The sequence below is a fragment of the Staurois parvus genome, unplaced genomic scaffold (genome assembly GCF_062004578.1).
Source record: "Staurois parvus isolate SC_StPar_1 unplaced genomic scaffold, SC_StPar_1.0 ptg000195l, whole genome shotgun sequence".
Taxonomy (NCBI): Eukaryota; Metazoa; Chordata; class Amphibia; order Anura; family Ranidae; genus Staurois; species Staurois parvus.
The window spans coordinates 793,081-818,926 of record NW_028317991.1 but is presented as its reverse complement, the minus strand read 5'-3'; the positions used below and the strand labels follow the sequence as shown (position 1 = coordinate 818,926).

The window sequence follows — 25,846 nt, the reverse complement described above, 5'->3', positions numbered from 1 at the left end:
ATTTGTCGGCTGTTTCTTATGTTTTAACGACAATAAAGCTTTTGTAAAAGGAAAAAAAATACAATTGCCTAAAAAGGAATCATTGTGTTGGTCTAATTCTCAAATTCAACCCATTGACTTCTTATGATAGGACAACTTTGGGAGTCTAGGAGTCAGGTGACTCGACAGCCGGCATCATGTTTGTTCAGGAATCCCGCAGGACCGAATTTCAGAACCGTAAATGTCGTGTGGCCAGGCGTGCTCAGAAGATCCACTCGGTATGTCTATTGGAACATAAGCTTCCTTTTAATTACATCTCCATCTTCTCTACAAAGAAACATTTACATTATTTTCCTGTTACACTTTGCACCGTGTTCACATCTTGCTGGCGGGAAGGTGCGTTCCCCCTCACGATTTCTTTTGCGTGATTTACACATGTTGCTGCTTGGTTAACCACTTCCCGACCGGCCGCTGTATATATAAACGGCCGGACGGTGGCAGTGCAGGGTCAGGTGGCAGTTTATAAACGGCCTCCCCACACCCTGCTTGTGCGCGCTCCCTGGGACACAGTGAAACACTGATCGTCGGACGGGACCTCTGTGCGAGGTCCCGATCATGTGATCACTGATTGACTAATCAGTGATCACATTCAGAGTAGTAAGCAAGATATCACTTCTGACATCATTGCTTACTACGTGTGAAATCTGTGAATGATCACAGAGGTCACATGGTACAAGGCTATTCACAACAGCCTTGTACCATGTGACAAGCTGTGACCAGTCACAGCTCACTCAGTAGTTCTCAATGACTTCAAGAATGCAGCCAGAGAGAAGGAGAAATGATTGCTTTTACATCCAATATGGGTGTAAAAGCAATTAGTGCAAAAAAAAAAAAAATCTTCATCACCCCTCACAAGTAGTACAGTGTCACCATGCTAGGGTGACAGTATGTAAAAAAAAATAATATAAAAAAAAAATAAAAATGTAAAAAAAAATGTTTAAAAATTATAATTTTTGGTTATAAACTGATTTGGATTTTTTTTTTTTTACTAAAAAGATAACGGAATAAATTTTGGCCAAGATTTATGATGAAATATTATTTATTTGCAAAATTGTATAAAATAACCACTTTTTTCCAAAATTTTTGGACTTTTCATTTACATAGCAAAAAAATAAAAATCCCAGCGGTGAATAAATACCACCAATCTGTCTCAAATAATGGTAAAAAATTAATATGGGTACAGTGTTGCATGACCGCGCAATTGTCATTCAAAGTGTGATAGAACTGAAAGCTGAAAATTGCCCTGGTCAGGAAAGGGGGTAAAAGTGACCGGTCTGGAAGTGGTTAAATGGGTTGCCTTATGCACGTTAGTTGCCCCAAAAGAAGCTCAAATACCAAATTTTGGCACTGAGCCAGGTGTTTTTTTTTCACGCACATTTTGCCAGAATTTTATCGGAAACGCTGGCAGAATTGCGCTGTGAATGGGGTCTCAAGCTGGCATGCTGAGTCTTTTTAACCTCTTCATGCCGGCCGAACGCAAATGTGCGGCCTTCCGGCGTCTGGGCCTAGACGACGAGCAGCTGCACATTTGCTTTCTATTAAAAAATACATGTGCTGAGAGCGCGCGCCCTGCGTGCTCCCAGCACACATGTCCGGTACTCACGGAAAGGTCCCGATCTCCTCTTTCGATCGGGACATTTCCCGATCATGTGCCTGCGTGTCACGGCGGTCACATGACCCTAAACCCAGCCCCAGCTCCCGGCTTCTGAAACCCTTAAAGGGCTGGGAGGCGCCGGCGCCAAGGGGTTAATAAAGTGAAGAAAGCCTGGAGCCAATAATAGATGTGCAGGAAAAGGCACTTGAAGTGGTTGGGCTTTGATCAGATTCTTTGTGACACTTTTAGATTGATAAGAATGTGCGATATTCTTGGTCAAAAAAAAAGGAAAAAAAATGCTTTAGGCTTGGTTCACACCTATGCTTTTTGCTTTTAATCTGTTTTTTAATGCTTTTTGCATTGTGCTTTGCGTTTTTACACGCGCATTTTTGCCATGCTTTGCATTTTTTTTTTTCAACTTTTTTTTTTCTGTTGTTACGACCAGTTCACACTACATGCGTTTCAGTTGCTTTTTATCTGCATCCAAAATGCCCAGAAAGTAGGTTATATGGTTGTCAATGTCATAGTTCACATCAGTGCTTGCAGTTCCAGTGCGTTCCGGTTGCAGAAAAAAAAGTAGAACAGGCTGCATTTTTCCTGCACAGAATTTTACTGGAACACAGTCCTCAAAATTAGTCCTCAAAATTGTATGTTAGTGCAAATAAAAAAAGTATCACGTCAGTACTCAATTGTTTCTACTGGAACACGGTAAAACGCATCAAAAACGCACTGGAATGCACGAAAAATGCACTGGAACACACATGTCCCTATTTAAATTGAAGAAAAAGAGAGGGGAAAAATGAACTGGAAAGTATAAAAAATGCACCAGAACGGGCCAAAAACACATGAAAAGCACACATACAGAAACGAATTCGGAGTGCATCTGGACTGCATTTCTATAGTGTGAACCAGCCCTTACCCTAGGTTCACATCTGTGCGGGTGGTGTGGCTGCATAGATTTTCGTGCGGATCCACTGCGGCACCACCCGCACAGAGAAATACGGACCCACAGGCGGGTGCCATTAGTTCTAATGGCACACAGCCTGCAATGAAAAACATAACCGTACTGGAAACCGAGGTTCCCGTGTGGGCTGCGTTTTCCAAAGAAGTGCAGGGACTTCTTCCCTGCGTGTCACGGGCACGGAAGTCCATTCAAATGAATGAGCTCTCGTGCCCATGCAAAACAGCCGCATATATGTGAACCGGGGGTTAAAGTGGAAATTTTGCTGCTGAGCAGAAACAACCGCAAAACACGGTAAAAATGCGGCAAAAATGTGACTACATGAGTTTCAGCAGCTTCTCCATTGAACTCTATTGTAACAAAAACGCTGCTTTATGCATTTAAATAAGTCCCTGCCCCTTTCCAAAACCGCAGCTGCTCAAAAAAGCATCGATGTGACCGTGTCCGATAGGAAACCATGTTAACCCCTTGACGCCGACGCAACACAAAATATGTGGCGTCGCAGAGCTGGGCTTTTTACCGTGGGGCCACATATTTGCGTACCTGTCTTTGTACTTGCAGCGCGACGCACAGCACACTCCCAGCAGAAAGAACGGGGTGCCACTGAGAGCCCCGGGTCCCATTCTAATGATTGGGACCCAAGACTCCCGATTCCGGGTCACATGATCACTGTGATTGGCTATCACAATGATCAGTCACTATGAAGCCCACTCCCCTTGTTTTTTTCCTCTCTGAATGGAGGAGAGAGATACATTGCAGAGAGAAAAAAAAACAAAACTGTTTGTAAAATAAATAAATAAATAAATATTAAAAAATAAAATAAAAAATAAAGAAAAAATACCTAGATCAAGGTTTGATCTAGTTCAGTGCCAGGGTTAGTGTTTGGGTCAAGGTCAGGGTCAAAGGTCAGATTTATTTTTTTTTAAATTGGTATCAGTGTGTTTTAGGTAAGAAAAACAAAAAACAGAATGCGCAGTATTGTTTCTGGGCTGTACTACGGGTAAAATAACATCCACATATATGGTATCGCTGCGATCGTCAAGAGCAGGAAAATTTATTTCGGGTTGTTCTTTGGTGGTAGATTATGGTATTAACAAGAAACACACAGCTAAATAAAAAAAAATGATTTTTTTTTACTATTTTGGGCCAGTTTCCTTTGATAATAAAAAAAATCAGGAGATATCCGTTACCATTTACCACCAAATGAAAGCCCAGTTTGTCCTGAAAAAATTCAAGGTATAATTCACCTGGATGTACAAAGTAGTTGTGGTGATCTGGACGGTTTTACTAACACGTCAATGTTGTCAAATTTTATTTAGGCTTTAAGATTTGTTTTACCCATAGGCGTGAAGGGGTTAAATGGACTGTAGTTCGTTTCTGCAAAAAGTACTAAAAAACGCATTGGCGTGAACCAGGGGTAAAAGTACAGATAGCCCAAACTTTTTTTTTTTTTTGCTTTGCAAAAATATAGTAGGGGAGGTTAAAACCTTTGTGAAATTTTTTTTTTTTTTTAGTCTGTGTCCCGTTAAGAGTTTTTCCCTTGACTTCCTTCCCTGGGGATACGAAAAGAAGTGAGAAGAAATCTTATCAAGAAGTGATGGGAATTCCTCCCTTACCCTAGTTTCACACCTAAGCGTTTCCCACAGCGTTTTGCAGAAATGCACAGCAGTCCATTTAACATGATTTCCTATGGGACACGTTTACATCTCTGCGTTTTCACCCAGTTTGTTTTTTGGAAAGGGTCAGGTACTTTTTTAAACACAAAACGTTGTGTTATTGGTTCTATAGACTTCAATGGATATGTTTCAGAAAAGCATGTAGTGCGTTTTTGATGCATTTTGCGTGTTAATCTGCCTTGCAACAAGAACATTTAATCACCTCCCGTCCGGCCCATGTATATAAACGGTCGGACGGTGGCAGTGCAGGGGCGGGTGGCCATTTATAAACTGTCTCCCCGTACCCTGCTTGTGCGTGCTCCCTGGGTGCGCGCAGCACCGCCCTCCAGTGCCCGCTGTGTCCTCCGGACACAGTGGAACACCGATCGTCAGACGGGACCTCTGTGCGAGGTCCCGATCATGTGATCACTGATTGGCCAATCAGTGATCACATGAATAGTAGTAAGCAAGCTGTCACTTTGACATCATTGCTTACTATGTGTGAAATCTGTGAATGATCACAGAGGTCACATGGTACAAGGCTATTCACAACAACCTTCTACCATATGACAAGCTGTGACCAATCACAGCTCACTCAGTAGTTCTCAATGGCTGCAAGAATGCAGCTAGAGAGAAGGAGGAATGATTGCTTTTACAGCCTTTATGGGTGTAAAAGCAATCAGTGTAAGAAAAAAAAAAATCTTCATCACCCCCCACAAGTAGTACAGTGTCACCATGGTGACAGTATGTTAAAAAATAAATAAATAATAAAATACAAAAATGAGAAAAAAGTAAAAAAAAAGTTTAAACATTATAAGTTTGGTTATAAACTAATTTGGGTTTTTTTTTTTTTACTAAAAAGAAAACAAAATAAATTTTGGCCAAGATTTAGGATTAAATACGATTTATTTGCAAAATTTTATAAGAAAAACACTTTTTTTTTCAACATTTTTGGACTTTTTCAATTACATAGCAAAAAAAATAAAAATCTCAGTGGTGAATAAATACCACCAAAATAATGCTTTATCTGTCTCAAAAAAATGCTAAAAATTAATATGGGTACAGTGTTGCATGACCGCGCAATTGTCATTTAAAGTGTGATAGCACTGAAAGCTGAAAATTGGCCTGGACAGGAAGGGGGTGAAAGTGTCCGGACTGGAAGTGGTTAAAAAAAACAAAATGCAAAACACATAAAAAATGCAGCAAAAACGCAAAACGCACTGCAGAAACAGATTAAACACAAACTGCAGAGGTGTGAACCTAGCCTTATATAGCTGTCACCAAAACAGGTGTGCCCATCGGAAGATTTCCCCTTACCATTTGTGCTCTGGTAACACATTTAAAATGAAGAATTAACCATCACATCTGCATACCTGCCAACTTTCTGGGATGGTAACAAGGGACGTCTATTAGCAAAAGTTTTTAAGACTATGACACTCCCCCCTTGACTCTAGGTTCACAACAATGCGTTTTGTGGTGCGTTTTGCAGTCCATTTAACCCGATTTCCTATGGGGCAGGTTCACATCTCCGCATTTTCACCCGGTGCGTTTTTTGGAAAGTGTCAGGGACTCTTTTAAACGCAAAACATTGCGTTTTGGCTCAATAGATTTTAATGGAGATGCTGCAGAAATGCATGTAGTGCGTTTTTGATGCGTTTTGCGTTTTAATCTGCACAGCAACAAGTTGGCAAAAAAAAGAAAAACGCATCAAAAATTTTTCAAAACATCAAAAATGCAAAACGCACCGCAAACAGTACTGCAGAAACGGCTCAAACGCAAACTTCATAGGTGTGCAACCAGGCCTAAAGGTGAATTACACAAGAAAATTGTTGGTTAAACCCACAAGTAGTTTTTTTGACTGCTACTTTTCCTTTATATTGCCTTTGGAAATATCCAAATGCATCCATTTAGAAATTGGGTGAAAGGTTTAACTCTGTAAAATACTTTTTGATAGATAAATTGTGCATTTTATATACAACTATATAGATCAGACCAACGTGAGGGACAAACCAAGAGGAAAGAGGGACAGAGGGACTTTGTTCCAAATGAGGGACAGTTCCTCAAAATCAGGAACAGTTCTTTGAAATCCGGGACAGTTCTTTGAAATCCGGGACAGTTCTTTGAAATCCGGGACAGTTCTTTGAAATCCGGGTCAGTTCCTTGAAATCAGGGACAGTTCCTTGAAATCAGGGACAGTTGGGAGCTATGACTTTTGCCTCAGTGACATTGGCCACCAGGAGCAATAGAGAAAATGTGTGGCAACACAGACGGCAATAAAAACCTGACCAGCATTCCTAAAAAAAGTAAAGCAGAACAAAACTTTATCTGAGCACCACAAACTGAAAACACAGTGTAAAAAAAAAAAAAAAAATTGCCCCCGTCCCCTGCAAAGGTGAACATACGAGTCGATTCCACAAGCATACACACAGCGATTGTCCCACTTGTGAGGTATCACTGCGAATGTCGGATCATGGGCAGTAGTTGTAGCACCAGACCTCCTCTGTGAATCTAAAGTGGTAACCTGTGGATAGTAAAATGTATGTTATTTGTTGCTGTTGCACAGACATGCTCAATTTTAAAGTGTGATATGTTTGATATCTATTTACTCAGCGTAAACAATTTTTAAAATGTGTACACACCTGTACATATATTTTTTAGTCATGTTATTTATTTCTTCATTGTGTTATTGTATTTTTCGTTGCACAGTAATACATTCATTTGGTTTCACTGTGTGTTTGTATTACCATTTTCTGTTTTATACTAGTTGCACTCTATATATGTTTGCCACATTTATTTATGGTATTTATATGGTCACTTATTAGTCATTTTATGTCACATGGCCTTTTGATGCACATTGTGGTATGATCCTTTAGTCGCATGGTCACATTTTTTGGCCACACTGTGCGTAGTTATTGTCATTCTTCTGTGATTTGTGGTTTGTCCACTTTTAATATTTAAGCACTTCATTTTGTATTTTTCACGTTTTGCTTCACTTTCTCATTAGTTGTATTCGCGTTTTTTCATTTATATTATGACGGACTCGTATGTCCCACTATTACTGTGATTTAGTTAATATTTTATTTTTCCCTGATCATTTCCGTGCGTTTTGCCCACGCTCACGGTTTATTGTCTGTTACACCTTTTTGGTCCTCATTTTGGACCTTTATTATTTCACCTTTCACTTCACTCCCATATTCCTTCCATTTACTGATTATGTTATGGTGTATTATCTATTGTCTTCCCATCTCATTATTTGTCTTGGAATGTCTGTGGCATTATTGTGATTAGCTCACCATCAATTTTCTCTTTGTTATTTACTCGGTGTAACATCATCTTTTATATTTTACAAAAAATAAGGTTATGTATTGTGTTTTTTTGGATTAAAAATTCAAAAAAGTCTATTTTTTTCCCCAAAAAATTGTGTTTGAAAAACTGCTGCCCAATTACTGTGTGACATAAAAAAATTGCAATACACACCAATTTATTCTCTTGTGCCTCTGCTTTAAAAAAAACTGTTTGTGGGTTCTAATTAATTTTCCAGCAAAAAAAACAAAAAACCAACTGATTGTTACATGTGAATCCCTCTGAAGTGACCCTGTCAATTACCTTTCTGGTTGCCCATGTGATGCTTTGCTGCTCCCCAACTGCTGCACACGCTCTATGCTGCTTTGTAAGTAAAAGAAGTCCCAACTGTCATGCTGGTAAAAGCAGCCAGAGAATTGTGGGGAAGAGAAGAGGATGGGGTTACTACACATGCCCAAACCATGTAGATGATGATTTGGGGCATGTGTAGCATGCCCAATGTCCATAACTAGTTAAACCTAGAATAGTTAACCTTTTTTGTTTGGTGTGGGTGACGGAACCTCTTTATATATGGCAAAATGCCAATACTCTTGAATAACAAAACAGGTTTTTAACTTATTGATTTATGTTCTGTTTCAAGCAATACATTTTTCCTGTTCTTATTCTTCCACATTTTTTTCTCTTTTCCTTTTCAAGTCTGCAGACTCCAAAATGCCGTTGTGTGGGTTTTCCTTTGACGCGTCATTTATTCCCAAAGGTAAGGAGACTGAATGCAGCGAGTATGTGGGATTAGTCCAGGGGCCAACCAGAGCTAGAGTCTTATAGCCATTGCAGACCATATAGCTCCTATGATGCCATAAACAGACAGGCCAGTCCTGTTATACAGCCAATCAGGCTGAAAAAAATAGTTTAATGATTGACCAATAAACAGTCAAACCTTGCATCCCCAGAACCTGAAACCCACAGTGGATCTTCAGAAAAGCAAAAGACACATATCAAGCATGGTCAAAGTAGCTCCAACAGGGAAAATATTCCTTTCTGATCCTCTAATGCAAGGGTCTGCAAACTTTCAAAACAAAGGGCCAGTTTACTGTCTTTAGACCTTTAGGGTGGCTGCAGTGAGGATTTCAGTGGAAAGAGTAGTGCCCTCCATTGGTGTTAGTGAGAGGAATACTGCTCAATCTCTGGTGTCAGTAGAAGAATTAGTTACCCATCATTGGTGTCATTGGAAGAAATAGGGCCTCATTTCAGTGGAAGGAAAAATTCCCCAAGGACCAGAAAAAGGCAAGCAAAGGGCCAAAGTTTGGAGACCCCTGCTCTAAGGCAATCAGACATTCACTGGGTCAAGAATATACTGCAACCTTTCACAAGCAGGGTTCAATGAAACTCCAGGATTCCTCCAGAGGTTGCTAGAGGTTCCTTGAGTTGTGGCTAATTGACCTGATTTGATGGTGCCTGTATAGTGACAGGTTCAACACCACTTATCACAGGTTCCCTAAAATATAATGAATTATCTAGGCATCAGTACTATCTGACAAATGATTTTTAATTAAATGAGAAGTACAGTCAAAGTTCTTTTGATTGTATTTATCCTGTGGATCACAGAAGTGCAGTTCATTCTGCACTCCTGTGACCCGTTTTCATCTGACAGCAGGCTGAATACCCCTGTTGTTTGATGTCTCCAGGCTGGGAAAAGATCCTAACTTTAAAGTCTGGATCCACCCCAGAGTCTGGATTGTAACCTGGGTCAGCCTCTCAGCGACCTGCTGAGAGCCTGAGCCACCCACTCCCTTGCCCTCCACAGACTGACAGTAACCACTCTCTGCTCACGGTGGCGGTGAGAACTCAGCAATCAGTGGTCTTGTGAGTTCTCACACTTAGAGCCGGCAGGGGACAGATGAAGCATTGCTGCATCCACCTAGGTAAGTATATTTCGGGGGAAAACACCCACCAAAGTGGTGGTTGATGTTGCGCCCTCTAGTGTACATCATTGAGAGTAGTTAGAGGCTTACTAGAAGCCTGGGTTTACTGTAGAGGGCTACTTCAGGTCACACTGCAGGGCTCTACATGTCAGTCCTCTGGTACTTCCCCCTTCTCTAGAAACATGGAGAAGCTTCTAGAAGTCAGTAGGCAGAGGTGAGGATGGGCTGATCTGCATATTTATGGGAGTCTAGCTAATCCCAGGCAGGAGGCTTGGCAGTGTGGTAAATCAGCCCATAAACACGAGTCAGGTGGAAGACGGCATACTGAGAGGTGTTGCTGTGTAGCCTTGGAGGGAGCCCCGGGAAAGGGGGGTCTTGCTTCCAGGCTGGAGGCTGAACGATGAAGCTGAAAGAGGGAACGCCACTGCCCTGTAATCCACCGGGGAAGGACAGCCTGCAAAGCTTGTAGAGGAACCAGCCAAGCAGAAGGCCTGAAAGCAGTTCTATCCACAGCTGCAGGACAAGGACAGTGTGAGTACCTCTACACCCCCAGGGCCTAGAAGGAAAAGGTCTGCTGGGGACAAGTTCTGAAAAGTCTTCAGGGGTGTCAGGCTCCGCCCAGCGGGATCTCTAGTGGTCCACGGCACGGGGTTTCCCAGGACGCGGAGTCTAAGTCCCAGTCTGCCTTTTCACCAGAGCCCCTGATGGTGGGGATGGACTTGGTGCAAGACTGGAACCAGGTCGCGTCCCTGGGCACCCCCGGCGGTGGCAGAGGGGTCCCGCTGAGGGTATGTGCCCGGGATGAGTCTGCTGTGAAGGGGATGACAGACCCTGATCCGAGCGGGATGGATGGGATGACAGATCCCGATCCGAGCGGGATGGATGGACGACTGCTAGGAGTGAGCGAGGTCAGACTAGCCGGGTCGGTATCGTGCGGGCAGCGTGGTACAGAGGGAGCAAGCGGAGAATGGTCGGGGTCACAAGCCAGGTTCAGCAGGTAGCGGGCAGCGTGGTACAGAGAGTCGGTCAGAGGGATGGTCAGGAACGAGCCGGGGTCAGAGCAGGAGAGGGTCAGCGTAATCAGAACAGGCAGAGTTTGGCAACAAGGAAACGTACTAGCAGGAACACAGGAACAGGAACAAGACCTTGCGGCACTTTGCAAATGCACAGGGCAGATTTAAATAGGGCGCCCTGAGTTTCCATTGGCGCGGCCGCGATCGCTACTGCGCATGCGCGGCCGCCGCCGCGATCTCTGTATTCGCCGGCCAGGAAGAGTCGGCGATCTGCGCATGCGCGTGACGCTGAGCGGCCGGGATCCCTGACATTGCCCCCCTCCTACTGGCAGCCTCCGGATGCCCAACCGACCCCTTCCTAATGCCTGGTTCCGAAAAAATCTCTGCACAAGTCTTGGGGCGTGCACATTTTGGGCCGGCTCCCACGAATTTTCTTCCGCCCCATACCCTTTCCATTTCACCAGAAACTGAGTCTGGCCTCCCCTTTTCCTACAATCCAGGATAGCCTCAACTTCAAATTCCTCCTCCCCATCCACGTTTACTGCCTCCGGTGGTTTAGACCTTCGGTCCGGGAAGGGGTCTGGAGTTGCTGGTTTCAGTAGGGATACGTGGAAGACCGGATGAATCTTCATAGATTCAGGCAGAGCGAGCTCGTATGCTACCTCATTGATCCTGCGTTTGACCCGAAATGGACCCAGGAATTTGGGAGCCAATTTCTTCGATGGGCAGGACATCTTTAAATTTGTGGTGGACAACCAAACCTGGTCCTCCGGCCGCAAACTCAGCTCCCCTCTTCTCTTTTTATCAAAAGCCCTCTTATTGCTCTCCTGGGCCTTTGCCATCGCCTCTTGGAGCAATTTGCTATTAGAGGATAAAAAGCTCAGCATGTCCTGCGTGGCCGGAACCGTGACTTCCGGAATCAAATCCGGCAAAAAAGTGGGGTGGAACCCATAATTTGCGAAAAAAGGAGCCTGGCCTGTAGCAGAATGACTCGCGTTATTATAGGCGAACTCCGCTAGCGGCAGGAGGGTCAACCAGTCGTCTTGGAGGAAGGTAGTGTAGCATCTGAGGTACTGTTCAAGTGTCTGATTCGTTCGTTCTGTCTGGCCGTTTGTTTGTGGGTGATATGCAGAGGACAATGACAGTTTAATCCCAAGCGTCTCACATAGAGCTTTCCAAAATCTAGACGTAAACTGAACCCCCCTATCTGACACAATATCCTTGGGGATTCCGTGGAGTCTTACCACCTCCCTGATAAAAACCTGTGCGGTCTCATGGGCTGTCGGTGTGTCCTTTAAGGGTACAAAATGAGCCATCTTGGACAACCGGTCTACAATCACAAAGATTGCTGTGTGTTCCTGGGAGGGGGGAAGCTCTACAATAAAGTCAACGGAGATCATGCTCCAAGGTCTGTCAGGTATTGGTAGTGGGCGTAATAGGCCCCAGGCCTTGTTTCTGGTAGTTTTATTCCTCTGGCACACAGTGCAAGTCTTAACATATTTCTCGCAATCCCTGGCCATAGTGGGCCACCAAAAGGTGCGTTGCAATAGTTCCAGGGTCTTGCGTATTCCAAAATGTCCCGCTAACGGGTGGTCGTGGCAGTATCCAAGTACCAAGGTACGGGTCTCCTTGGGAACTACAATCTGGCCTTCTTTCCAAAGAAGCCCCTCCCGATTCACTAAGGAAATACCGGGTGTGCCTGGCATGCCTATGGATGCGGTCTGCAGTCTGGAGCGGAGCTCAGATTGTAGGATCAAAAAGTTCCCTGAGGACAAGATTGTGTCGGGTCGGGGCGTCTCTTCAGGGTCCCCGAACATATGGGAAAGCGCGTCGGGCTTAGTATTCTTTGATCCTGGTCTATAGGTAATGTGAAAAGCAAATCGCGAAAAAAAAAGTGCCCACCTAGCCTGACGTGGTCTCAAGCGCTTTGCTGTCCTCAAATATTCCAGGTTTTTGTGATCTGTGAATATCAATATTGGGTGTACTGCCCCTTCTAATAAATACCTCCATTCCTCTAGTGCCACCTTGATTGCTAGAAGCTCCCGGTCCCCAATATCGTAATTCCTTTCTGCGGAAGTCAGTTTTCTAGAGAAAAAGGCCACTGGGTGCATGAGCTCTTTAACGCCCTTCCTCTGCGACAAAATCGCCCCCACTGCGTTTTCGGACGCATCCACCTCCAGGATATAGGGCATAGATGAGTCAGGATGGCTCAGGATAGGGGCCTCAGTGAATAACCTCTTTAAAGTGGTAAACGCTTCCTGCGCTTCTGGTGTCCACTGGAAACAGACCCCCTGTCTGGTTAACTGAGTAATCGGGGAAACTAAACCTGAAAAGTTCTTAATGAACTTTCTATAGAAGTTTGCGAAGCCTATGAACCGTTGGACCGCCTTCTTGTCAGTGGGTATAGGCCAATCTAAGATAGCTGACACCTTTTGGGGATCCATGGCTATACCTGTAGTGGAAATGGTCAGACCCAAAAAGGAAATGCTATGCTGCTCAAAGCAGCACTTGTCTGCCTTAGCATATAGACCGTGTTGGCGGAGTCGTTCCAAAACGTACCTCACATGCCCCCTATGGACCTCTAAGGATGGGGAAAAGATCAAGATGTCGTCTAGGTATACGACAACAAAGATGTCCAGATAGTCCCTAAATACATCATTAATGAAGTGTTGGAAAGTGGCGGGCGCGTTGCATAGGCCAAAGGGCATGACCAAGTATTCAAAATGCCCGAATCTAGTGCGGAATGCTGTTTTCCACTCATCCCCCTCTCTGATGCGGACTAGATTGTATGCTCCCCTCAGGTCCAGTTTAGTAAAGATAGAAGCTGACTTTAATCTCTGAAAGAGCTCAGGGACTAGAGGTAGCGGGTAACGATTCTTGACAGTTACTTTGTTCAGGTCTCGGTAGTCTACACAGGGTCGTAGGGATTTGTCTTTTTTTTCCACAAAAAAGATACCAGCCCCAGCTGGTGAAGTGGAGGGCCGAATAAACCCCTTGCGGAGACTCTCGTCAATATACTCCTTTAGAACCCCTAATTCCCGTTCAGTTAATGGAAATATTCGCCCAAAAGGTATCTCCGAGCCTGGGAGCAAATCAATCGGGCAGTCATATGTTCGGTGCGGGGGCAGGACCTCTGCCCCCCGCTTACTGAATACATCTAAATAACTATGGTAGGCTAAAGGAATGGCTTGAGCCAATTCTGCCTCCATATCCAGACAGAGCAAAGCCTGCGGTGCCGGAGACGCACTAGGGAGGCAATGCTGCTGGCAATAGGATGACGTGAAGTGAACTGAGCCAGACTTCCAATTAATCTGCGGGTCATGGGCTTGTAACCAAGGGAGGCCCAAGATCACCGGAAACAGGGGGGATGCGATGGCATCCAGACGGAGAAGCTCCTGGTGATGGTTGGCCACTGTAGTAAAAATAGGTGGAGTTTCACGGTCCACTACCCCTGACCTAATTTGGGACCCGTCAGCTAAGAAGATATTTAACCCTGTCTCCTTTGACTGTAAAGGAATCTGCTGCTGAGCTGCGAAATCCAGATCTATGAAGCAACTACATGCTCCAGAGTCTATAATTGCGGTAGTTACCACAGTTCTCCCTGGCAGCTGCAAGGAGATAGATACTGCTAGATAACTGGTGTCGTTCTTAACCTTAGGAGTAACCGTGGAAAATATCGCAGGAAACCTCCTCCTCTTGGCAGGGCAGGTATGTACTATATGGCCCGCCTCCCCACAATAAAAACAAAGCCGGTTTACCTGACGCCTCTGGCGCTCCTCAGACGTTAGTGGAGACCGAACCCCTCCTGCTGACCTGAGATTTGACGTATTCGTGAATTCCTGGTTCCGGTTGACCCGTGGAGACTTGGTCTGGACTGGAAGTCGCCTGGCTGATCTCTGCTCTTGGCTGGACCTTTCCCTCCTACGTTCCCGCAACCGGCGGTCAATCTGGATAGATAAGGTTATTAGGCCCTCAAGAGTTTCAGGCATGTCAACTCGGGCCAGCTCGTCCTTCAGTGGTTCGGTTAACCCCATGCGAAATTGGTGAGACAGGGCCGCCTCATTCCATTTGGTGTCACCACCCCAACGCCTGAATTCGGCGGCGTATTCCTCCACTGCCCGATTACCTTGCCTTAGGGTACGTAGGGACATTTCGGCCGTCGTGGCCGTATCTGGGTCGTCATATAAGAGCGCCATCGCTTTAAAAAATGCTGTTACTGAACCCAACTGAGGGTCTCGGTTTTCTAGTAGTCGGTGGGCCCAGGCTTGGGGTTCCTCTTGTAATAAAGAAATAATGAACCCGACCCTTATGGTTTCTGATGAGAACGTTCGAGGCTGGAGGTCGAAGTATAACTGGCAGGAAATACGAAACCTCCTGAATCTACCTCGATCCCCGAAAAAATGTTCCGGTAAGGGAACTCGGGGCTCCGGTGCAGATGTCAGAACTAGTGTTTCCCCAGGGCGCTCTTTAACCTGCCCGGTAGGGGTGGCTAAGGTCTGCAAACGGTCACCTAATTCTGTATAGCCCTCCTGGAGGAGCCTAACCCCCTCTGTGAGGGCGGCAATGTGTTGGCACAAATCGTCCAGGGGGAAGGTTCCCCTTCCAGACTACTGTCAGGCTCCGCCCAGCGGGATCTCTAGTGGTCCACGGCACGGGGTTTCCCAGGACGCGGAGTCTAAGTCCCAGTCTGCCTTTTCACCAGAGCCCCTGATGGTGGGGATGGACTTGGTGCAAGACTGGAACCAGGTCGCGTCCCTGGGCACCCCCGGCGGTGGCAGAGGGGTCCCGCTGAGGGTATGTGCCCGGGATGAGTCTGCTGTGAAGGGGATGACAGACCCTGATCCGAGCGGGATGGATGGGATGACAGATCCCGATCCGAGCGGGATGGATGGACGACTGCTAGGAGTGAGCGAGGTCAGACTAGCCGGGTCGGTATCGTGCGGGCAGCGTGGTACAGAGGGAGCAAGCGGAGAATGGTCGGGGTCACAAGCCAGGTTCAGCAGGTAGCGGGCAGCGTGGTACAGAGAGTCGGTCAGAGGGATGGTCAGGAACGAGCCGGGGTCAGAGCAGGAGAGGGTCAGCGTAATCAGAACAGGCAGAGTTTGGCAACAAGGAAACGTACTAGCAGGAACACAGGAACAGGAACAAGACCTTGCGGCACTTTGGAAATGCACAGGGCAGATTTAAATGGGGCGCCCTGAGTTTCCATTGGCGCGGCCGCGATCGCTACTGCGCATGCGCGGCCGCCGCCGCGATCTCTGTATTCGCCGGCCAGGAAGAGTCGGCGATCTGCGCATGCGCGTGACGCTGAGCGGCCGGGATCCCTGACAAGGGGACAGTTCATAGCTTATGCTCTTGTTCTGGGATCAGATACTGTAGCCAGGTGGGCTGGTATTATGTACACTTAGGGGACTTAGAGCTACTGCAAGTTGCTGTACTTTGCTAAAAGTGACTCTCAGGATTCCAACTGGACCACAGTCATTCATCTGCTTGCTGTAGCACTTTCTAGAGAATGAAGTTGTCCTCAAATGTCCCCTTTACCCTATTCAAGCTAAATTCCCAAATAAAACAAAACCAAGCCTATGGACTGTTTCTTGTTTCTGGATGCAAGTGGAAAATGTGTGTTGCCTGGCTGTTCAGGAAGTAAAGGTGGACCCAAGACCAAAAAATAAGAAGGTAGCGCTACATTAACTAAAGATTTTTTGGAGGCTTTAATGGTGGTCCTTGATATCGTAAAGGGGCTGCACATAATGTTTAACATTTGAAACTGTACAGAAAAAGACAGAGTGAGGAAATGATGGTCTGAGGCTGTGGGCATGCTGCAGAAGACCTTGACAGACATTGCACAAGGATAGAAGAGATCAATGCTACAGCCCTTTCACAAATCAATGTCTGATTCTCAGTGCAGGGGTCTGAAGGCCACACAAAAGTACCAAATGGCCACACATGGCATTTGAGTCACAGATTGAGCACCAGGTGTGTATAATGTCCACTTTGATACCACCTCTATTCAGAAAGACATCCCATTACACTTGTCTGCTGCACCCTCTTCTAGGCTCCTTTTGATTGGAAAGCAGAAGATGATAACTACTGGAAACTCCCAAATTGGTAAAGTGGTATAGTAAGCAGCCTACAGGGTGCTCTCATGTTCACTATAATTGAGCTTGAGTTGACCATACAGGGAGTAATGAACAGTCCAAAATTCGCTCAGTTGGTGGCCCTGTTAACCGCTGCCCACCCAACATCCCTTGATTAAAAAACCATATAAGCCAAGCAGAAAATTGTTGTCTAATTAGTGCCGGCGTCCAATCAGAAGCAGCTGCTCTTCAGGTATTTTGACTGAATGGGTGAATGGAAAAAATCTATATGTGTATGACCAGCTTTACTGTCATCTTTCTATCAGCCAAACAGATTTTCACAGTCAGTCCAAGATGCTCAACTTGTTTGAACCTGAGACGCCTCTCTTTCTGGCATTACAGATTACATTCGAACTCCCAAGCCAGTGTTACTTCCTCCGTATCAAAGCAAATCTATAAACAAGTCAGTCTGCAGAGTTCATAAAACATGGGAGTGGTATTGCTAGGCGGATCTTTTCAAGCGAACTTCACCTAAAAAGGGAAGTTCTGCTTTTCTTCCTGCTCCCCCCATCCCTACCACTTTCGGATTTAAATTTTTTTGGTTTTCAAGTAGTGGGTACCAAGTTTTGACAGGTACCCATTCCCACTTCTGCTTGGATTACCTAGGCAATCCGACCAGAAATTGCCCAACTTCACCCGTCTGCAACCTCACAGGTCCCAGGAGGTTGCAGGTCCATAGAGAAAGAGCAGCGCTACTCATACATGTGCAGTGGGAGGCCAGCTGTGAAGCACCAGGAAGTCACATTTGGCTTCCCACATCCAAGATGGCGGTGCTGGGGACCCAAAGACCGACGAACAACCATCCTGGGTGACGACAATGCTGGATCCCTGGACTGGCAATTCCATGTTTATTAAAAGTCGGCAGCTACAGTATTTGTTGTTTAATTTTTTTTTCTCAATTGAAGTTCCTCTTCAACTGCTTCCCGTCTGGCCCATGTCTATAAACGACACCCGCATTCTCTGCCTGTGCGTGCTCCCTGGGGGCTCCTCCGGACACAGTGGAACACCGATCGTTGTATGGGACCTCTGTGTGAGGTCCCAATCATGTGATCACTGTTCAGCAAATCAGTGATCACATGAACAGTAGTAAACAAGATGTCACTTCCTGACATCATTGCTTCCTACTAGTGAAATCTGTGAATGATCACAGAGATCACATGGTACAAGGCTATTCACAACAGCCTTGTACCATGGGACAAGCTGTGACCAATCACAGCTCTCACAGTATTTCTCAATGGCTGCAAGAATGCAGCCAGAGAGGAGGAGAAATTATTGCTTTTTACAGCCTTTATGGGTGTAAAAGCAATCAGTGTAAAAAAAGAAAAAAAAATCTTCATCACCCCCCACAAGGAGTACAGTGTCACTATGGTGACACTGTACTGCTAGGGTGACAGTATGTTAAAAAAAAAATAATAATATAAAAAAAATAAATAAAAATATAAAAACAAATTTTTAAAAAATTATAATTTTTGGTTATAAACTAATTTGGGTTATTTTTTTTTTTACTAAATAGATAGCTGAATACATTTTGTCCAAGAATTATGAAGAAAGATTATTTATTTGCAAAATTTTATAAGAAAAACACTTTTTTTTTCAAAATTTTGGGACTTTTACATTTGTATAGCAAAAAAATAAAAATCCCAGCGGTGAATAAATACCACCAAAATAAAGTTTTATCTGTCTCAAAAAAATGCTAAAAAATTAATATGGGTACAGTGTTGCATGACCGCGCAACTGTCATTCAAAGTGTGATAGCGCTGAAAGCTGGTTAAGCTCTAGCCTTATATTTCAGAATAATACTTTTGTAAAATAATACCAAGCCATTAAAATGTTTGTGTGCAATTTCAGATTTCTGCTTTGGAGCGGTGTCACCGCTGAGTCAAGCCCATGTGGTAAGTAAACATACAACTTCTAATAAATTCTGAGTGTATAGATAATTCTCAAATTATGATTCTTTTTTAACTATAGAGCTGCCATATGTAAATTCAATAATACATGAAAAATGCTGCTCAAAACAAAAAACCCTTCTTACATGACAGTACTGTATGTTACAAAAATATCCAATGTGATTAGTGCAATAGTATGAATAACAATAAAATAAACACAAAAATATATAGTCTCTGATGTTTTCTCAATTACACAAGTCTATAAATCCTCCACTTTTCACCGTGCGTGCTAGAGTGTGACTGTTTCTATTCAATTCATTGATCTGTGCTCAGTGACTCCATCCACCGTTGTATCACGGACGCCGGCCTACAGCACCCACAGACTGCAACCAGCCAGCTGTGGCCCCAGCCGCCCACCACTCCCACTCCCCTCCTACGATTGGACACTGATAAACTCCGACATGGCATAACGGACTCTCCCCACCCTCATGTCCTGACTGAAACCTCCCTCCTCCCCGACCCGACCAGCACTCCGCTCACCCTAGCATGCCACCTGCACTCCTCCTCCTCGTTCTCCTCTACTCCATTCCCAAACTTGCCTCCCTCTACCTCCCTACTCCCCCAAAACAGCTCTACATTGCACCCTCACTTCTTCCTTCTTCCTTCTCCCCTCTACGGCTCTCACCACCTCCTCCTGATACTCCACTTCCCCGCTGACCCACACGCTACCACCAACACACCCTCTCCTGCACATCCCGTTCCTATGCCACCTTCCTCATCCTTCTCCTTCTCCTAACCGCCGGAGACATCTCCCCGAACCCTGGCCCCCTACCTCCCCATTCCCCCTCTCGGCACCCCCTTACTCCCGCCAGCCGCCGCAACCCCCTCAACCTCATATCTGTCCCCCTCCTCCCCGCATCCACCCCTCCTCTCTCGGTTGCACTCCTGAACGCCCGCTCGGTTTGCAACAAGCTCACCGCCATCCACGACCTCTTTGTCTCCCACTCCCTCAACCTCCTAGTGGTCACCGAAACCTGGATCCAAGCCACTGACTCCACCTCCCCTGCTGCACTCTCCTATGGAGGCCTTGTCTGGACCCACTCACCCAGACCGAGCGGCCGCAGAGGCGGTGGGGTCGGTATGTTCCTGCCACCGCTGAGCACCTTCCAGGTCCTCCCTAACCCCCCCTCCCTATCCTTCTCCTCCTTCGAGGCCCACTGCATCCGGCTCTTCTCTCCCACCCCCCTGAGGATTGCGGTAATCTATCGGCCTCCTGGCTCTGCATCCCTCTTCCTAGACGACTTTGCCGCCTGGCTTCCCTTCTTCCTCTCCTCCGAGCTACCGACCATCATCCTAGGGGACTTCAATATCCCCATCAACGCCAACAGCCCGGCTGCTTCCCAACTCCTCCTCCTAACCTCCTCCTTCGCGCTCACACAGCACAGACAGTCCTCCACCCACACCAATGGAAACACCCTGGACCTCATTTTCTCCCACCTCTGCACCCCCACGACTTCACTAACACCCCCTTCCCCCTCTCTGACCACCACCTCCTCACATTCTCCATCTCCCCCTCCCTTAACTCCCCCCCCAAAGCGTCTAACCTTCACCCGCAACCTTCGCAATCTGAACCCGTCCCATCTCCACCCAGCAGCTGACTGTCTGTATGACAGTATCCTCCCTCTGTCATGCCTTGACCTGGCCACTACTGTGTACAATGACTCACTGTCGGCTGCCCTCGACTCCCTGGCACCCCTAACCATGTGTAACACCAGACCCCGAACACTTCAACCCTGGCAAAATGACCACACGAAATGTCTCAAACAATGCAGTCGAGCGCTGGAGCGCTTATGGCGCAAAACCAGATCCCCTCACGCGTTCTCCCTCTACAAAGCCGCCTTCCTCACCTACACCACCTCCCTCCACGCCGCCAAGCAAGCCTATTTCGTAACCCTTATCAACACCCTCTCCACCTGTCCTCGCCGGCTCTTCTCCACTTTCAAATCCCTGCTCTCTCCCCCCCACCTCCACTCAGCACCTCACTCACCGCCAATCATTTCCAAAACAAGATTGACGCAATCCGTAAGGACATTGTCAATTCACAATCTACCTCTCCACCCAGCCTCCCGCCCTCCCTCAACCCCTCAATCCTCCCCTCCTCCGACCTCATAGCCGCACTACCCCCCACTATGCCTAATGCCCCGCACACTATCACCTCCCCAACGCTCCGCTCCTTCAGCCCAGCTACCCCTGAGGAGGTCTCTAAGGTCTTCACTGAAGCCCGCCTCACCACCTGCCCCCTGGACCCTATCCCCTCACAGCTCCTCCAGTCACCCCCCCCTCCATCATTTGCTCCCTCACCCACATCTTCAATTTCTCCCTCTCCACTGGCACTTTCCCCTCCCCTCTAAAGCACGCGCACATCACCCCCATACTCAAAAAACCCTCCCTTGACCCCACTGACCTGAACAACCTTAGACCCATCTCCCTGCTACCATTCACTTCCAAGCTCCTTGAGCGCCTGGCCTACAATCGCCTAAGCGCCCACCTCACTGACAACAACCTCCTCGACCCTCTACAGTCTGGCTTCCGTCCCCTACACTCCACCGAAACCGCCCTACTTAAAATCACCAACGACCTGCTAACCGCCAAAGCTAATGGCCATTTCTCTGTCCTCCTGCTCCTTGACCTCTCCGCAGTCTTCGACACTGTCGACCACCCTCTCCTCCTTACTAAACTGCACTCCCTTGGCATCAGGGATGCTGCTCTCTCCTGGTTCTCCTCCTACCTTTCCCAACGCTCCTTCAGCATCACCTATAACACTGCCACCTCACCTTCCCTCCCCCTTTCTGTCGGAGTCCCCCAAGGCTCTGTCCTCGGACCCCTCCTCTTCTCCATCTACACCTCCTCCCTTGGCAAACTAATACACTCCCATGGCTTCAATTACCACCTCTGTGCCGACAACACAAAAATTTACCTCTCCACCCCCCACCTCACCCCCTCACTCTCTGCCCGCATCGCCCACCTCCTGAACGACATATCAGACTGGATGTCACTCCACTTCCTTAAATTAAACCTGTCCAAAACCGAGCTCCTTGTCTTCCCCCCCCCGCGCCCCCCCCATCCTCTCCATCACTACTAACAACGCCACCATCACTCCCACTCCACATGCCAAAGTCCTGAGTGTCACCCTGGACTCACCCACTCCTTCTTACCTTATGTCCAATTACTATCAAGATCATGCAGGCTCCACCTCCGCAACATCTCCAAGATACGTACATTCCTCACCCCAGACACTACTAAACAACTCGTACAATCCCTCATCATCTCACGCCTGGACTACTGCAACTCCCTTCTCACTGGCCTACCCAAACGAACGCTATCCCCACTCCAGTCGATCCTGAACTCAGCGGCGAGACTCATCCACCTCACCAACCGCTCCACATCCGCCACCCCCCTCTGCCAATCCCTTCACTGGCTCCCGATTGCCCAACGCATCAAATTCAAACTGCTAACTCTGACCTACAAAGCCATCCACAATGCCGCCTCAAACTACCTAACCGACCTGATACCCAAATACTACCCTACCCATGCCCTTCGCTCCTCACAGGACCTCCTACTCTCTAGCTCCCTGGTCTCCTCCTCCTACGCCCGATTGCAGGATTTTTCCAGGACTTCCCCCATCCTCTGGAACTCCCTACCCCAATCCATCAGACTGTTTCCTACCCTCCTCACCTTCAGGCGCACCCTGAAAACCCACCTCTTCAGGGAAGCCTACCCCACCCTCACCTAACAGCTGACCTCCTCCACTCCTCCCACCACTCCATCCCCCACAGCCACTTCCTCCTGTACCACTATCCCCTCCCTCCTAGATTGTAAGCTCGAAAGAGCAGGGCCCTCGAACCCCTCGTGTAGTGTATTGTTACTGTCTTGTCTCATGTTCTGTCCCCCTTGCTATTGTACAGCGCCGAGCAAACCCTTTGGCGCTATATAAATAATGTATAATAATAATAATAATAATATCAATGTGCTCACCTCCAACTGGTGACCTGCAAACAATCAGGTCAATATGCGCCTTCCACACCTGGGGATCAATCCAGCCTCTACTCCTGGCAATGCTGAAGATGGTATTCTTCCACAATACCCTGTCAATTTTGATGTATGGAACGTTAGGAAAAAAAAGTGTGTGGCACCTTAAGAACTCCTACATGCACCTCCTTAAGCTTTGCACTCAATCTCCTAATACATGGGGAGCCCTCATAGTGTAGTATTTACAGATTTCTCTTTTATTATCCAGTTAAAGACCGCTGTGTAGCAGATGTACTGCTACAGGGTGCCTGCTCTGTGCAAAATCATGTATATATACATGATTTTGCACTTCCTGGGTGACGGGGCGCATGCTTGGTTGCTCCCCGGACTTAATGCACAATGCAAAAGTTGCTAGCCAACTGGTACCAAAGGAGTACCTGTGGTCCTTGGGAAGAGTCTGGCCTTGACTGATGTTTCAGCAGAGAAGTATCCAGTAGCAAATCCAGCAGCAGGCTCAGGTCAAAGATGAGAGCAGACAGTAATGTATCCGTGGACAGGCAGAGATGAGGGTAGGTGGCAGACAGAAAGCATAATCCAGGCACAGGCAAAGGTCAGGGTGGGCAGCAAACTAAAGAGTAATCCAGGCACAGGCAAAGGTCAGGGCAGGCAGCAAACTAAAGAGTAATCCAGGCACAGGCAAAGGTCAGGGCGGGCAGCAAACTAAAGAGTAATTCAGAAACAGGCAAAGGTCAGGGCGGGTGAGAGATGGGGAAACAGCTTTCATTGTTTGAACACTGATTGAAGTAAATTAAAAATGTTCTGACTGACATTCTGCAGTTTAGCCACAAGATGTCACTGTTTTTTCTAACACAGCCTTAGACTGCATAGAGATTTCTATATTCATGAAGGGGTGGGGTTTTTACACTTGGAGAGTGAACAGGAAAAGGACAAGAGAGCAGCCATACTTGAGAGAGAGAAGGGGGGCTGTGTGATCTGAGAATCCGATATCATCCAGATGTGAGGACAGCCCTCTGTAATCAGAAATTCAGCTGGGTGAAGCTGATGAGATTGCTGCCAGGAAGCTGATGAGATTTCTGCCAGGAAGCTGATGAGAACAGAGGAACAACGCAGCATACACTGCAATATCGCAGGCCTGTTGGAGAGACATTTGTTCTGTTCAGAGTCACCAGCGGATGCAAAGCAGACCCGGGTCGGTAAGATCGTGCACACACCTCATTTCAGTGTTGGCGCTTATAGGACTGAGACAGGCCTATAGTTAGTTAGTTAGGGTCTCTGTTTGTGTAAGGCCACAAGTGTTGTTACTGATCATTGGAAGAACTCCACAACTTAAAGTGACATTTCACATTGGAGAGCTGTTAAAATCCTACAAACTCAAGCCAGACTGGCGTTTTGCTCAGAAGGAATACTCAGGCACGTGCTACAGGACCAGTTATGGAAGGGGGAATACTGTAGATTTGTGTTAGATTGTAAGCTGTTGTGCTGCACCGCAGGCTAGCCCATACCATACACCCATACACGGATTCCTGCTCTGTTAGGGTAATAACAGGTAAGGTGTGGCAGCTTAGTTGTGCCCGCCAGTAGGTAAATTACTACACTTTCTACCTTCATCCATCACAAAGCGCCGTGCTGTGCAGCACAAGGGTCTGAGACCTTTGGGCTGAGTGTATGTAAATTTATTGTATATTCCAGCATTTGTGGTTGTGTTTATTTGCCACATCTAAGTAAAATTCTGTTGTGACAAAGCTGGTGTTGGGGTTGCTTTCCTCGTTCGTCACTTCACTGTATCCTGGGGAGCCCACACCGGTACACGGCTTACACGGGTAGCAAACTAAAGAGTAGTCCAGGAACAGGGAAAAGGTCAGGGCGGGCAGCAAACTAAAGATTAATCCAGGAAAAGGCAAAGGTCAGGGTGGGCAGCAAACTAAAGAGTAATCCAGCAACAGGCAAAGGTCAGGGCGGGCAGCAAACTAAAGAGTAATCCAGGAACAGGCAAAGGTCAGGACGGGCAGCAAACTAAAGAGTAATCCAGCAACAGGCAAAGGTCAGGGCGGGCAGCAAACTAAAGAGTAATCTAGCAACAGGCAAAGGTCAGGGCGGGCAGCAAACTAAAGAGTAATCCAGCAACAGGCAAAGGTCAGGATGGGCAGCAAACTAAAGAGTAATCCAGCAACAGGCAAAGGTCAGGGCGGGCAGAAAACTAAAGAGTAATCCAGCAACAGGCAAAGGTCAGGGCGGGCAGCAAACTAAAGAGTAATCCAGGAACAGACAAAGGTCAGGGAGGGCAGCAAACTAAAAAGTAATCCAGGAACATGCTGACAGCAAGGCAGGCTTTCTAGGATCAGAATTGAGATTCAGAGTATTAAGGATGCAAAGACAGTGTAGACAGAACTATTACAAGCTCAGAGCCCTATGATTGTGACATTTAAAGCAGTAGTAAATCGTCACAAAAGTAATAATAAAATCAGGGCCCCATGCACTGTGAGCAGCACAGTGGCTAAATGGTTAGCACTTCCACCTGGCAGTACTAGGGTCGTTGTTTCGAAGCCCAGCCACGGCACCACCTGCCAGGAGTTTGCATGTTCTCCCTGTGCCTGTGTGGGTTTCCTCTGGGTGCTCCAGTTTCTTCCCACACTCAAAAAGACATGCTGGTAGGTTAATTAGATCCTGTCTAAATTGTCTCTAGTATGTGTATGTATGAATGTGAGTTAGGGACCTTAGATTGTACACCCCTTAAGGGTTAGGGACTGATGTGAATGTACAATATATATGTAAAGTGCTGTGTAAATTGACGGCACTATACAAGTACCTGAAATAAATAAATAAAAATAATTTACTAATATGCACTGCATACTATGACAGACCAGGGGCAGACTGACAACTCGTGGGGCCCACGGGCAATAGGGGATCATGGGGCCCCTGTGCCCTTGCCCAAACTCAAAAAAGCCTATGAAAAAGGTACCAGGGGCATCTCATGGGGCCCCCTACTGACCCCGGCCCTAGGGCAGTGCCCAAGTTTCCAAATGGTCAGTCCGCCCCTGTGACAGACTTACCTATACATGGAGCCCTCCAGCACAGCACTGTCACTGCTTCCCAACATTTCCATCTTCCTTCTGAGTTTGCAGGTTCCAGCTGTATGAATGGTCAGGGCCACAAAGACATCACTCCCACACATATGGGAGCCCCAACACACAACTCTGAAGATACAGCATGGGTATGCATCCCTTCAGAGGCTGCATCCTGTGTGAATCTCTCCTAAGCAGTGCACATGTAGGAGATATAAACTGTA

At 46.7% G+C, this 25,846-nt stretch overlaps 1 protein-coding gene across 1 annotated transcript in view; it reads left to right on the top strand.

The window, feature by feature from the left end:
• The window catches only part of LOC149461647 (interferon-induced GTP-binding protein Mx2-like), an 82,205-nt gene that overhangs the window by 4,217 nt on the left and 52,142 nt on the right, over positions 1 to 25,846 (top strand). The window contains exons 2-4 of the mRNA XM_089677879.1: positions 131 to 257; positions 8,249 to 8,309; positions 18,473 to 18,516. Coding sequence (XP_089534005.1) covers positions 177 to 257; positions 8,249 to 8,309; positions 18,473 to 18,516 — 186 coding nt within the window. The 5' untranslated portion in view covers positions 131 to 176. The remainder of the gene's footprint in view (positions 1 to 130; positions 258 to 8,248; positions 8,310 to 18,472; positions 18,517 to 25,846) is intronic.